We start from the raw sequence: 16,096 nt of genomic DNA, 5'->3' as shown, positions 1-16,096 counted from the left end.
GGCTTTTATTGGAAGTGTCTGTTGTCCTAAACAGGTCCATCCTTGGGCCTCCATCACTCCCACCCCGGTGCTCACCCCAGCCAGCCCAGCATGCTCCCCAGCTCCAGAAGTGCCCTTGAAACAGTCCCTGTCACCCATGTAAGCCCGCTGCAGTTTTGAGATCACCACTTCAGCCATAGCCCAGTCTCTCTTCACTTCCTTCATGCTCAAACCCTGCAAAGTTTTCTGAGGGGTTGCTGTTTTAGAATGCCTTCAAACATACACAGGCCACTGGGAGAAAGCCCGTGGTCCACTGTGGAGGCAGAAGGACCGAGGAGGCCCCTGGGCTGTCTGCAGGCACGCTGAGGTGCCAGGTCTGGACGTGACCCCTGTGTGCTTGGGCTCCTGCCAAGGTACACTTTGAGCTCAAGCACCGCAGACAGATCTGCCAGCAAAGGAGGCTACCAGCAGCGTCTCCAGCAATAAAAAGGGGCTGAACAAGTCCAAGGACTCAGCTTCCTTCTCCTGTCTAAATGTGGCTTTTTTTTTTCTTTTTTTTTTTTTTTCCCAGGCCAGCACTGGGCACCTTCCAGGTCCCTTTTACAAATAAAACCCACTTGCCTGTGTCAGCATCCCTCCTCCAGCACCAGCCACTTGCTCACGTGGCTCCAGCACCCCATCGGGCACTGGCAGAGCTGAGACGAGTGCCCAGCTGTGGACATGGGGGAGGACTCCAACCACAGGACATCTGGACACAAGCCCAGACTGCAGGACATGCGGAAAACAGCAGGCCAAGTCCAGGTGAAGCTTCCCCAAGAGGTTCTCCATGAGAGCTCGCAGCCCACCAGGCTCGGTGTAGATGGTTGCCTGCCTCTGTGACTTGCTGACCAGCCACAGGTGGTAGCCAGGTCACAAAGTGTGCCAGCTAGCCCTGGAAACACATCACATGGATAACACTGAAGTCTGCTGGAAGGAAAATCCTGAGGCAATTTTAGGGCCAAAAGCTACTAAACTGAAGGACAGACTGAGAAGCTTCAGGTATCGCTAACTATCCCACATCAAGAAAACTGTTGCAATTTATTAAAAAATAAATGTCCCTCACTACCTGTGGGATTTATTACAGACGATGCTTATAAATAACTGACAGCTTTCAATAGCACACAGGAAGGAGAGCCTTAAAAATAGCACATCACCAGCACTTGAGATGCTTCTGTGTGAATAGATTACGGCTACTGATGAGCATAATCAAGTTAAAGATTTCCTTGGCTCTGTACCTCCTTCCCATTACATTTCAAGCTAGTTTACTAATGGACGTGGGAGGCTGTGCAGGCACAGAGGTGTGCCATCCTCAGCTCGGGTCAGGCCAGATCAGGAAGTTCAGATGCAATGAAATGAATCATTGCCTCTTTTAAATGCCAGTCTCACAAACAGCTCGGGTTCTTGCTGTAGGATTTTCCACACATACCTCAGGAAATCGAGATGCTATTTCTGATGCCAGTCAAGATTTTATCGTCTGTAGGTTTCCTTCCTTTAGGTTGGGTGAGGACTTTTGCTTTATCTGGAGGAACGGAGATAAGTCTTTAATAGATAAGCAAGAAACGTTGATCATTTCATTGGTCATGTTAAAGGATGATTAGTGAGAACTTTTTTTCCCCCTGTATATCACAAATTAAAGAGTGTGTGGTCTGGGGGAACGGTTGAAAAACAGTAGGAGTTCATCCCCAGAATAGGTCAGGGATGGCAAGAGAACTGCCCCATGTAAACCCAATCAGAAGGTGCTAAACGAAGCAGAGAATCCCATTTCTCACTGAAGCAAAACTGGAATTACTTAGCTGAAGGCACCAACTGCAAATCCTCATCTTTTGTCTCTCCATCTATGGTAGCACGTGCTGTTGTTTCTTCACTTCATGAGAGAAAAAGAATCCCGGTGGATTTACAGATCTCTGGCAGCCCGTAGGCTGGCTGATTGCCCCAGGTGTAGCTGGAGAGTACGGTTATTTCCCTAAGCAGTGATTAGGATTGCTGGATTGCAATCGTTCCTCCTGCTTATCACTACTTCTTGCTGCCTGCTTCCAAACTGTAGATGATGCCCTTGAGGTCAGTACTCTGAACACTTACACCCACCCCATTGATCACCCTGAAAACATTCTGCACTACCTCAGTCTCCAGAGATCGATAATGTAAAGCATCTTTATGGAGGCCTTACACCCAAGAAAATACACCTGACAAGAGGCCTTCTTTTCACTTTCATGGCTTTTTTCTAGCACCACAGCTATCCATCTCTTGACTGAGTTTATTTTTAGGATATTTCCTCCAAGAAAGTGTACTCAATGCAGTTCTGCTTCAGGGAATTGCATCTAGTTCACCCAGCCCTCAGACCCATCCTCTGAAAAACTAAATTGCCTTTTTTTTATTTTTTAAATTTCTTTTTAAAATTTCTTACCTGTTCACATGCAAACCTAACCTGAAATGACATTAAATCACTTTTAGTGCATTTTAAAAGGCTTGGACTCCTTGCACAGCTTCATTTTTTTTGATCTCGATCCATTCAGCCACCTTACACCCCAAGATGATTCGTGTTCGTTTCCTGGGGCAGAAGGAACCACTTGCCTGCTTTGACAGCATTTGCTACCATGCAGGAAACAAGAGCTGTCCTTGGGAATGCCAGAAGTTGGAAATCAAACTGAGGAATCTCAAGAAATTTTTGGCTGGATTAAAAAAATAAATAAATAAAAATAAAGTATGTGCATGGTAGAGGATTGTGCTTTTCCCAAAATCAAAGCATCCAAATTGCAGCTGCCCTGACATCAGCCTGCAGCATAGGTTTGTTGGTTGTCTGTCATGGTCAACACCAGCAAAGCCGAGCTGCCTACATTTAATTCCTGTAGAAGATACTCTTCAGTTTGCAAACAAAACACAGAAAACAAAACAAACAAACAAAAGTAATCAAAGAAAAAGAGTTCATTCCTGCAGATCAGCTGCTTATGGAGAAAATTTCTTTTTAAATATTCCCTTCAGGCATAAGTTGGTAACTAACAGCTGGAGTGGAAAAAATGGATGCCTATTCGAGCTGTATAATAAACTTCCAAGAACAAAAGCAAATAAAAGCAATATTAGAATTTACACTATGGGGAAATAAGTGAAGTTTTAGACATGTCAGACACAATCAGAAGAGGTTCAGATGTCATCTCCATCTTCAAAACACCATGCCTATCTCAACAGAAGGAGAATCGCTGTTGGATAATGCTCCAGGTCTCTGACAGCCCGACAGATGATGTATGTTTATCTGGAGCTCCAAACAAGACCTTTCACTTAACCATTAGCGATACAAATGACAGCAATCACACTAATCTCATACTCACTAAACTGGCAATCAGCAAGATAGGGTAATCAAAGTCAGTGTTTCGATTTTGCACTGCACAGCTCCCTATGAGATTTGCCTTACTCCTTTGAAGAGATAACAAGGTCTGAAACTGCGCTAGCATATGGCCATCTCGTTAATTATTGAGACTGAAATGGAGAGCATACGTGCTTGTTGAAATGGTTTTTAACCAAATACTGAAGGAATATCAGAGATTCAATAGTCTAGCTAAGTCAACTGTCAAGGATTCACCAGAAAAAAGAGCAGCAACCTTGCTCCACCCTTTGCTTGTCATTTTAGAAATAGTAACAGATCTTGTTAGAATTACTTTCATTACAAAGCAAAACACAGTATTCGTCCAGACAAGCCCTCGTGTTGGTGTCAACAGCTGTGAGGAAACACAAGCCAGGAAGCTCTTTGGTACATCCCTATTAAAAACATAACATTTTTGTGACTGTACAAAGAACAAAATAATCTCTCTTGAATTTAACTGACCTTGCGTGTGGAGCACATCATCCCACAAAGCCCTGCTGTCATATTACATCAATAGTATCACACTACAAGCACCGGACTTCATTCCAAACCGAAGTTGCTAAAACAGTGGGGAGAAATAGCCAACAGACTACAAATGTGCAGCAGATTTGACTGTGGAATCACTACAATAGCCATTTTAACAACTCAGCCTGTTCAAGAAAGAGTGAGGAAAAATAATCCATTTCAGCTCAAGCAGCTCCCAAGACAAGTACAGTTATATGTCAGTTTCTCTGACATGCACCTGGTCCCAGCCCTGCCACTGAAACACTTTTTTACAGCTGTTTGATGGGTGTGGCTCTGGGCACAAATCTGTTATTTACATCTCTGCATTTCCAGCAAGATCCTTTACTGATCTGGCAGTACTTTCTACAAATATTTAAAAGATATATAAGACATTCATGTGAAAAAAGCAAACACAAAACCAACAGCAACAATAACAGAAAAACTCCTTAAATATGAGATGTTTGAAAACATACTGGTTTTATTTGGAGAAATATACAACATACATATGAACAGAGAAAGACGGACAAATAAAACACACTATTAAGAGGCTGCCAGATAAATTCAAGGCAGAGGATTACAAATAGAAGACTTTGTGAGAAGTAAACTGTTTTCTGGTGAGGTTACAAATAAGGAGCTGAAAATACCTAAAGTAACGTATTTGCTGAGAAAGCTGCTCCATTAGCAACTTCCTCGTGCTTTTTCAGATGTTCATCTTAACATTAAGAACATTGGAACAATCAGATCTGGCATTCCAATGTTCACATTTGTTTCAAATAATTTAAAGGGAAAGGTTTTATTTGAAAGGGTCTAGTGCTTCCCCTGAAAGCATATTTACCTCACCCAATGAGTACCGTCTAGCCAAATGTTACTGGTCACATTTTGTTAAGGGCTCAGCTATTCAGTGTGAAATAATGCTATGGAATCAGCACGTTTCTTTCTTTTTTTCCTACTGTTTACTGTTACTGATGCAATTTTCACATATAATGCCGCTGCATGGCTATGTGAACTATACAAACATATCTCAAGTTTTCACCTCAGGGACAACAATATAAAAACCCTGGTGCTTATTTTTATTTTTCTTTTCTTAACAAAAATAAACTCCTTTCTTTGCAAAGAATTGTCTTAGTTCTTCAATAAGTTGCTGTTTGCTATTTCTCAAGGAATGTCAATGGTTAATTAAAAACATGACTACATAAGCTAATAGCTATAAATTGCAAATCTGTAAGGAAGTAAGGTAGAGGTTTCAGCATCCTTTTTAGTATCAATAGGAAGTTATTTTAAGCACTAGAAACATAGAATAAACCATTCAAAACAAAAATTGTTAAAAAATAATGCCAGTCTATATCTTCTTTCTATGGCAGCTTTTGATAGATCAGATGTTTTTGATATCTCAGTCTTCTGGCTCATATCTGAGGATGAAAAAATAAATAACAGAATAGAAAATAGTCAAGAGACATTTTATCTCTAGAGAACATACAAAACCCAAGCAATGAATTACTCCCATTAGCGATGCATTCCTGTCAAGGTGCACCACATGACTTAGGGCACAGACAAACATGTATACTTTCCAGACTACCTTCTCCTTTTAATATTGGCCAGTTTACCAAATAGTAGAATGAGAGAATGAACTGGAATGCACCCACAAATCCCAAAATACAGGCAGAAGTTTAAAGTTCCACCTCTGTCCTCCTCCAGGCATCAACATTGTCAAAGCTCACTTGCCACTTGCAGAATGACCCTATTTGGGTCTTCTACCCAATATAAGGGACAGGTGTATCCTTATTTATCCAATATGAGCCTAACCATGCTTACATACTATTCACTTCCCATTCCCATAAAGAAGTGTGGAAGAAAAAAGGTAAAGCTGCTACATCTCCCTTCTGTATCTCTTCGTCTAGGTTCTGGGGGCTTTCCTACTGCACTCACTAATGTTTTGTATCCCCTCCATACTACATTACTTGTTAGGCAATAGCTAAGGTTGCAGCCACAGTTCAGTCCCATTCACCTCGTATCCATTAAAAGGACTGGCTTGTCAAAAATCAGGGAATAGCCTACTAGAAATTCTTTTTAAGAGAAAATTTGCAGTCTGCTTTAGAGACAGAACAACAACAAAAAATAGGAGCAGAATATGGATCCTGTTTGGACAGATAGAACAGCACCACTTACTTGGAAAGCCTTCGACGCAGATCCTTTATCTGTTCATTCTTCTTAGTAAGAATTTCTTTCATGTTGCGGTAAGCAGCTGTTTGCTGAAATTTCTTCTCTAACTCCTACGTGATAATAACACCAACATATTATTTGAATATTATGAAAACCATGCTAATACACTTCTTAAAATACGACCTTTTTTTCCCCCTCAAGTTTCAGAATAGCAGTTCTATTCCTTATTCAAATTTAGATGAAATCAGCTAATAGATTCAGATGATATTACTGGGACAGACAGAGCAATACAAGCTTCATTTTCTATGGAAAGCAGGCCAAAATTTTCTGAAGATGGGGAACACAATCTTCATTCAGAAATGAATATGCAGACAAAGAGGCAATTTTAAAATATTCATTTCATTGCAACCACAGTTAGTTGTGGCTTTGCTATTCTACACGTAACATGTTTTCCAAAGAATTAACAAAAATACACTAGCACCAATGTGACCCAGTAAATGCTGTATCCTGTAGCATGTGTTTAATTTACTCATCAGGTAAAAAGTGAGTAAGGAGCTCATCTTTACATTACAATGAAATGCCAACCTTCTCAGCTGTGGATAGCTGATCCTGAAGCTTAAGCAAGTCATGCTTTGTCGTCACCAAGTTCTCTTCCAGGGATTTTTGGTTTGCAGTAGAATCATTCAAAGTCTTCTCTAACTGGCATTTCAAAGCTGCCACTCTGTTCTCGAGTTCAGTGATATCCTTGTTTACATTTGTCTTCAAAAGAAGAAATATTTAAAATATGTTAAATGCAAGAGAAGAAATATTAAAAATGTCAAAAGCAAAATTCCACATAAAATAGGTACATCTTAATTTTTATGATGTTTACTCTTTTTCTGTAAAACCTAAACTAGAAGTGCTTTAATTAACAAAGTTATTTAACAAAGTGAGTTAACTAATGAAGTTAGTTAAAGCACTAGAGAATTTCTAACTTAAAAAAAAGTTAATAAATGCATTTTAAAGATAGTTCCTCTGCCCTGCTGAGATTTCATGATCTCATTTTATTTCTATAGGCGTTAAGCAAAACCACATGATGAAGCACATCACATGAAGGTTTTCAGCATACAGAAAGTTACATAGTAAGATTAAAACAGCATCTTTAAGGTGTTTTTAAAGTGGGTAACATATCACAGCTGTTTTAAAAGCCATTAGGGTAATGCTTTGTAGGAATGGATGAAAATGTTAAGGATCATATTATTAACCAGGTACCAATACTGCACTGTTCTCGGATGAAATACAAGAAGAGCCTCCACAGTTGCTTGTGAAGCAACTTTACTTTTTCCTTGTGAGGTGAAACAACCCAAACTCTTCTAGCAATCGGTCCTGGGTCACAAAACATTATATTCATGTAATTATTCTATGGATATCCATTAAAAAAAACCCTCTCTCAGGAATAAAAACTGAACTTCAAACTCTCAAAAGACTAATGACTCAGGATGAGGCTGAACCACTGGCACCTTAAAAAGCACAAAACTTGAGAACGAAGGCAGCTCTGCTCCTTTGTCTATGCTGAGTATATTAGTATGTATAGCATAGATCCCTATCTATTCTGACTGTAATACTGAAAAAATTGCACAAAAATTCTAAATCCTCATGCTAGACTGACACAACAGAGTAGTTGCTCCCCAAGTGTGGTTCACACTTGGTCTGTGAAATTATATTAATCTATTAAAAAAATAGAAAATAAATTAAACAAAGTCTGCTGAGCTAACAGCTAGTCCTTAAAAATGTTGTTTGGCACTCAAGACATGTTTGCCTGAAGAGTTTGAGAACTACTGCTTAATGTACAACTGGGTTCATATGATTTTATTGACACCCATCTTACAAAAATATGAAGAGAAACCAGATAAAATTTAGCATGTTCTCCAAACAACTAATACATTCATTGACTAAATACAGTTGTATATATCTACATTGTATATATCTACACTGTATCTACTAGCTAGTTTCAACCACATATACATGCCCAGAGAGAGACAAAGCGCTGGAGAAGAAGGTGACGGATTATAGAGAGAGCAAGTTAGAACATGAAAGCTGTAGATAACTCAGTCACCACCCTGACATTCAGGCCAATTCATATTTAACCAGAAAAGTAGGATGAGATTTGCTTCCAATCTTTTAAAACTACAAGCACGATTATCCAGGATTTAATAAAACCCTCTAATATTAAACCTTTCATAATTTAAGGATTAACAAAACAGATAAAATATTTGTCTGAATGACAAATCAAGTTCCCTATTAAATACTATTATTGAATACAGATTTTGGAAGTTACTAGACACAACTAAAACATACTAAGAAAGCCAAGTACATACCATAAACCAATTAGAAAGCAAAATGAAAAGAAAACAGGATTAAAATATGAAAATTAAAGTGAAAATTTTTATGATACTGAACTTAGCTTCAAGTCTGTAAATACGGCAGGAATTAAAAAAAAATAATTCTCAAAACAATGACATTACAGTGTCTGGCTTGTCTATATCCAGTTAAGTGTGACAATGTTTGAAATAATTAGTGTTTTCTTTTGCCCCACAAACAAACAAGCAAATAACCAGATTAAATAGGAAGAAAAACAACAAAAAAAAAAAGTGTTAATGCAAATGCTGCTCTTAAGAATATGAACTCTGGAATACTATTCTCTGACAGGATCTGGAATAATACTTCTGATAATAACTCATCATGGTCTATGTGACATGAAATATATCATAAAATAATCTGACATACTGGATTATCTGCTAATTGACAGACCAGCAGGAACAAGACAATGTCAGCAGAAATGTGACAACACTAACCTGAAGTTTTATATCTGCCATAAAAGAAACATGGCATACAGACCTACTTTTCAGCTGTACTGGCAACAGTTGTGTTTGTTTAACACAGGGAGCGGGGTGGAAATTACAGAATCATTTAGGTTGGAAAAAACATCTAAAATCTAGCCCAAACTTTAACCCAACACTGCCAAATCCACCATTGAACCATGTCCTGAAGGTCTACTACATGTTTTTTGGGTACCTGCTGGGATGGTGACTCAACTACTTCCCCTATTCCAGTACTTCACAACCTTTTCAGTGAAGACATTTTTCCTAATAACCAACCTAAACCTCCCCTGCCACAACTTAATGCCTTTTCCTCTTGTCTTATCACTTGGTGCTGGGGAGAAGCGCCTGAACTCCACCTCACTATAGCCTCCTTTAAGGTAAGAGAGCAATAAGGTTTCCCTGAGCCTCCCCTTCTCCAGACTAAACAATCCCAGCTCACTCAGCCACTGCTCCTAGGACGTGTTCTCTAGACCCCTCACCAGCTTTACTGCCCTTCTTTGGACATGCTTCAGCACCTCAGTATCCTTGTAGTGAGAGGCCCAAATCTTAGTTATATTTACCTTTTGATCTCCCTGGATCATCTGTAAATCCTTCAGTGACTTCTCCAGTTTGGACTTCTCATCTAATGCAGCTGTAGCCTGTGATACATTGAAAAATAAATATATTTTAATTGAAAACTTTGAAAAATTAAAAATAATAGCCATGGAACTCCTATTTTGATTTCTTTAATACGTGAACAGCATTAAGTACCCAGACTTACAGAAAATTTACCTGTGTTTCTATTGTCCTCAGTCTGGTCTTCAGCTTTTCATTTTCTTCTTGGAGACAAGCAACCGCCTTTGAGCAAATAAAAAAGAAAGTTTGTGAACAAGCTTGTGCTATTTTGAATTTTCCAAATATTTCCTAGGCTATTTTCTTACTTGAAAGCAAGCAGGCTTGTAAATGCTCATAAAAACGACCTTGCTGATAAGGACTCCTGATTACCTCTTAAAGCCTATCTTGCAAATTATTGGGTTTTCTGCCTCAGTCAGCAAGAAATTAAAGTCTCCAGATCTACTGTAATCTACAGAACCTCTCATTTAAATTTAGCACGTGTTTTACTGAATTGGGATTAGCCAGTTCAGCATCTTTTGAGTATCAAGATCCTCAATAAACCAAATTGCATGTTTAGAGATGAAAATCTCATTGCTGCTTCTTGCTTGTATTTGCAATCAACAGGCAGATAAGAATTTATTTATGGTTCCTGTTTCAGAGAGACAAATGCCAGGTTACCTCAGATTATATTCTGTGTCACATGAAATCACAGAATTGTAGAATCATTACGGTTGAAAAAGACCTCCAAGATCATCTGGTCCAACCATCTCCCTACAACCAACATCACCCACTAAACCATGTCCCTAAGCGTGGTGTTATATAAAATAAGTGTATTTTGTCAGTCAGAATAAATTCACTGCACTTTTTGGAAAAAAAAAAAATCATCATACGTATGTGCTCTACAAAAACCTGTTGTGTGACAGATTTTTAATTTATTTTTGAAGAATAACTACACTGAGTTATAACACACATTTAAGATGAATGTTTTAACTATTTTACAAGGAAACAACAACTTGATTGAGACATTGTACTTGACAGATCATTTGGAAATGCAGGTTAGAAGACAGAAAACACAACTCCTCACAAAATTTCTGTATTCCCCATATATTAAAAGTGTATTGTAAGAAATGTAGGGCATTTTAAAAAGAGCTTGATTGTACTAAATGAGTTCAATACATAATAAAAGCAATTGAAAACATTAGTATAAGAAAGTTTCTTAGTATTCTGAAATTATTTAACAAGTGGGAAATCAGACATTTACAGAATTATTACATTCCAAATTCTTTAAGTGTCTATTATTTTAGGAGGAATTTAAGCTATCAACAAACACAATAACAAAAAAGACTGCATGTAACAGGACTGACTTCCAGTGACAAAGAGCATGTCCGAAAACCTAACAGCCAGATAAAAATTTTAATTTATTTCCTTGCTGGAAAGCCAGCCTCATAAAACAAATTATTTGCTGGTTTCTACTAATTAAACTCATTCATGGAAAAATATATAATTACAAAATGTCTTTGCAAAAGGAAGTTCAATATTGCAATACATATGAAAGGCTGTAATTACACAATAAATAGATGATGCTTTACAAAATTAATTTACTAGCATTTTGCTTTACATTCTGTGGCATGTTACATTGACATTAAAATAGTGACAGGGACATTACAGACACACCACTGTAGAGTATGTCCAGAGTATTTCCAGTTCGATTGAATAAGCAGAACAGTCAACTATAACCGCGTCAGGGGACAAATCCTTACCTTGTTTAGCAGCTCTGACCCACCTTCATTTATTGGAGCCAGTTTTGGTTTAATGAGATCTGCACTGGGCTAAAGAAATAATAAATGTTAAAAAATTACATTACACAGAATTCTAGGAGAAACAAAAGTACTCATTTAGTCTGTAAAATAACAAATAGTCAACACAAACAAATGTCTGTCTAGTTAATTTTTTATTTATACCTTGGCTCCTGAATTACAAACACCACTTCCAGCTAAACAAAAATACTACATATAGTCAGAAAAGGATTGTGAACTTGAGTTTATAGAAGACTACCCATGCTGCAATAACCAAAAGACAAAAAAGTTAAGAAAAAAACCACTAAATACTTAGATGTTTGTAAGAGTCAAAAATATAAACAGAGGTCAAAATAATTTTAATTCTTACTTTAAGTATTCAAATATGTATTAACTAAATATGCATTTATGCTACAAAACAAATAAGATGCATTGCTAACCACACAAGGTAAGTCAGAGCCACACCCAAGATGCAGCACTAAAATATTTCAAACATCTGTCACGACACCACATGGCATTTGATTATGATAGTTTAAAATAAAACTCTACCTTTTTGTTTGAAGAAGTAAACTCTGACTTTTCAAATTCAGCAACTTGTTCCAACAGTTCTCTTGAAACAAAAACAAAAAAAAAAGGAGGCATTTATTTACTAAATGAACTACGCTATGAAACGCATTTTACCAGGCTGATGCTCATTATTGCTTATCAGATTCCCCTTAGAAGTACAAGATGAAATCCCAAGCAAATGCAATAAATACTACAGATAATGTCATGCAACGGTAGGGAAGATGCATTAGAACTGCAAGACTTGGCATCCTTGATTTAAATATAACCTGCTTAGACAATATGCTTTTTAGTCAAATCCCACTAGCTGCTCATAATCGATTAATTAATCAAGTAGGAACATTATCAATAAAAGCATCTTCCTGACAAATTTGAAAGCATCGTGTATCTCACTAATTTATAGATAAGAAGTCTTTAAATTAACCTCTCATTGATAAAATAGGGAAAGAGCAGGTTTCTATGGTTAGGAAAAGAATGCAAATAATCAACACTTGGGAGTTTTCTTATTACTGAAAGACATTTTATTTAGCCTAATATAGTTACCGATTCTCCAGTTCAGAGATGTCTGTCTGTAACTTAAGGTACCATTTCTCAGCCTGTGCAAAGAGCTGGCGCAGAAGCAAAACATTGGTGTAAGTTGTATTTATGAGCTCGGACTCCACTTCGCTGTGTACAACAGTCTGCAGCCCATCCAGCATGTCTGTCACCTCATCAACTGTGAAGGTCTCCTCAACAAGTCTAAACACAGAAGTCAAGGTGGGTTGTATATGATCAAAATAACAATTTTGTGATGTTGTGAGACCCCTACTACACTAGGTATCACTCGTATATAATGCAATGTCCTCCTGAAAACATCCCCTGTCAGTGGTTATTAAACAACAATGACATTAGTAAATGGTTGTTGCATTTAAATTCTATCTTGTTATCAGTAAAAATCACGCATACTATTTCCACTATAGTCATGCATCAAATTTACACATCAGAAATAAGATATAAAGAAATGTCATTCTGTCTATCTCTGTTAATTCCCCAGAATCCAAACAACTCAATATTAAAAAGAACTGACTTGTGACATTTGGAAAAATTGGGTCTTTCTTCCTCCGTACGAATACACAAATGTAAACTGTGCAAAGTCACCCATAAAGCATTTAAACCTGCAGTTGTTTCCAACATATCCTGCTCTGTTCTTGCTCCCTCCACCTTGTAACGTAATCCAGAACCCCTTTGCGGTACCTGCTGTCCTTAAGGTCCTGAAAGCAGGAGTCCACTGTTTTGAGACACAGGCCACGCTTGAAACGCGCGAAGCGTATATAGCTGATGGCTTCATTCTGGTGGTGCTCATTGAGGCCCAGCTCTGCCTGCAGACACAAGGACACGGGACATAAGCACACAGGTAAGGAAGGGTATTGAAAAGGATACGGGATATAAGCACACAGGTAAGGACACTGGAGCCTTGATTTTGTGGCTAGCGCTGAGTCTTATCATGCACGGTCGATACAATTTAACAATTTCAGCAACCCCTTCAGCTTATTTTGTTGCGCATGTTGTGTTTTATTCTAGTTTCAATACAAGCATAGCGATAAACAGACACTTAAATAAGTAAAAATGAACACAAGTTTTGCCAAGAGTTACCTCCCAAATAGTTCCTGCGCTCGCTTTCAAAGGATTATTGTATCGTTATCGTATTGGTTATGTTAAAAACTGACTACATTTCCCTGTGTGACCCCCGCACGCCCGGGCGCTCCCCCGGTGCCCGACACCCTGCGGGCCGGGCCCCGCTACTCACCATGGCGACGCCTTCGCCGCTGCGGGGCGGCCGTTGGGCGGGCCGCGCTGCCTGCCCGTTGCCATGGCAACGGAGCCCGGACGGCGCCCGCGCCGCGCTCCTATTGGCTGCGGTTCGTTGACGTCACTCGCGGCGCCCGCTTCTCCTCCCTGCCCCTGCACTGCGCAGCCGCCTGCGGCCGTTTCCCCGGGCAACCGCCCGGCCAGCCCGGCGCCATCTTGGTGCGCCCTGAGGGGGGCGCTCCGCAGGCGGAGGGGGGCGCGTGTTCCCTGTGGTGCTGTTTCTGTTTTATTGTTTTGTGTTCTTTAATGCCATCTGGAAATAAAAGAAGTTCTGGCTTTGGAGTTGTTGGCTTCTCTCTGTTTCAAAATAGCACCCAGCCCGCTCGCTAATGAGCACAGGAGAGGTTAAGCACGCAAATGGCGTTATGCGTGCCTTCTGCTGTGTCAGGTGCCCTGAAGGTGTGAGAAATGCTGCCCGAAATTAGGGTCTGAAATACCGAGACCAGTAGCAGTGAGCAGGAATACCGTTTTACATCAAAGCCTCTGGCACCTCTCTGTCCCTTGGTTATAGTCGGTCACGCCCTAAATTTGGCTCAGCCAGCAGCTGCACGGTCCTGCTGCCTTGGTAGGGGATGGACAAACGTCCAGTTAAATCATATGGCTAAGGAAAGCCAAGCCATCAGGCTACAGGAGACTGAAGCTAGAAAGAAGGTTGACCTGTCGCCAGGTTTCTCTCCTGGCTGCAGCAGACTGATTTTGCCATGCACCACAGTGTGTCCTGCTCATCCTCTGTCTCCTAACTTGCTTTGCTGACTGCCACATCACCTGCTTGTATGAGCACGCGAGGGACAGAAATCCTGGCATTTGGGTGGAGATGAGCAAACCGAATGGGAGGTTATAACAAAAAAGTTAAGTGGGCATGAATTTGTAAGCATCCCAGCTGGTAAACAGTTCTAAATGCCCCATTCTGCACTGTCATTTTTGCATTCAGTGTTACTGCATGGCATGTTGCAAATTTTGTTTCATTTGGCTCATGTTGCTGAAGTAATCCTGCTGAAAATTAATTCATCTGATTCTCTACCTAGGTAACACTGATACCACTCCGATGTGACACAGACTGAGATCCAGTCATCTGCTGAAGTCTCTTCTTACAGAGCCACAGTAAATTCTTGCCTCAAACAAGATTATTAGATCTTAAATATAAATTAATAGCTCTTATACGAAAGAACCTGAAACTGTTAAGGAACTTTGTTTATAATGTTGTGGTGTTGGACAGATGTATACGTGATGGTTAGCACTCACTAAAACTGAAACCTGGACACTCCTTAGTTTAGTTTTGCTTGTGCTCCACGACGCAAACAAACAAAGCCAAAGCAGCAAACAGAAATCACAATGATAATTATCTTTAAAACCAGATAAAAGATACAATGATGAAATTAATTTTTTTTTTTTTTTTTCCCAGCAACAATAATATGTATGTGGATTCAGATATAAAGACTTTGAAACATTTTAGAAGACATGAAAGGATCAGTCTTATTCATGTGCAGGCTTTAAAAATCACTTTTAGTGGGCTTTATTTATGGGTGATAGTCTGTTAACACACAGCATTTTTTTTTCTCAGTATCTTTGCACAGCGGCTTTAAAAAAAACAATGCAAGTCCTATGATTTTTATTGGTTTTGTTTGTTTGTTTGTTTGTTTGTTTGTTTTTGTAAAGTTTGTAGAAATTAGGTATTAAGTAGTCCGGTCTGTTTGTAACAATTATTACGAACACCTTTTAGTTCATATGAAATGCACCAGATTTGTCTGTGTTCTTTACAGTTTTTAAAATGTTTTTGTCTTCAAAACCCATTGAAATAATGAATACATTACTCCACTGACACAGTTGCACTTTCAGTCTTTTTTAATTTGATGATGAAGAAATGAAGATGCCTACAGATTAAATGAATGTCCAAGACTACATAAAGTAAACCCCAAGGAGTTGGGGTTTACTTTACAAGTTCTGTTCACTTGTGCTCTCTGTGCACCTCCCCAAGACAGTGGGGAATCATTACTCACAGGCTTGGATCTGTCAGTTGTCTACTGGGTCAGCCAGAACAAATTGCTGTGCTCCAGTTTTCTCTCCATAAAACAGGAATGACTCTGCTCCAGCACCCTGCAGAGGTGGTGTTTGGAAGTATACTGAATTTATAAAAATACTTTGAGATTCCCGCATCAAAAGCACCTTGTATGTGCAAAGCATCTTACGATTTGTCAGTAGTAAGTGCTACCATTGAGGTTTCTGCACTTGTACATTACAATTTCAGTGTAATCAGGATGTTTGCCTCCTTTCTGTGGTGCTAATGTTTATATTCCTGTAACGTTTTGGGGCTGAAATGGCAGGCTTATTTTAGCCATGCTGTCCTCAGAGAGGGCATCAAAAGCAGCTGTCTGATCCCAGTATCTCAGCATGACACA

At 39.2% G+C, this 16,096-nt stretch overlaps 1 protein-coding gene across 1 annotated transcript; it reads right to left on the bottom strand.

The window, feature by feature from the left end:
• Positions 1–4,407: 4,407 nt before the first annotated feature.
• Positions 4,408–13,855, bottom strand: LZTFL1 (leucine zipper transcription factor like 1; the record flags this gene model as incomplete). Its single annotated transcript, XM_084281614.1, has 10 exons — positions 4,408–5,286; positions 6,044–6,147; positions 6,623–6,796; positions 9,459–9,536; positions 9,670–9,735; positions 11,253–11,321; positions 11,838–11,898; positions 12,396–12,590; positions 13,086–13,210; positions 13,766–13,855. The coding sequence occupies 10 exons, from the start codon at positions 13,853–13,855 to the stop codon at positions 5,268–5,270; spliced, it is 981 nt and encodes a 326-aa protein (XP_084137740.1). The 3' UTR covers positions 4,408–5,267.
• Between the last annotated feature and the right edge of the window lie 2,241 nt (positions 13,856–16,096).

Source organism: Netta rufina, assembly GCF_964035555.1.
Source record: "Netta rufina genome assembly, chromosome: 2".
Classification (NCBI taxonomy): Eukaryota; Metazoa; Chordata; class Aves; order Anseriformes; family Anatidae; genus Netta; species Netta rufina.
This window is presented reverse-complemented; position numbering and strand designations above follow the sequence as displayed.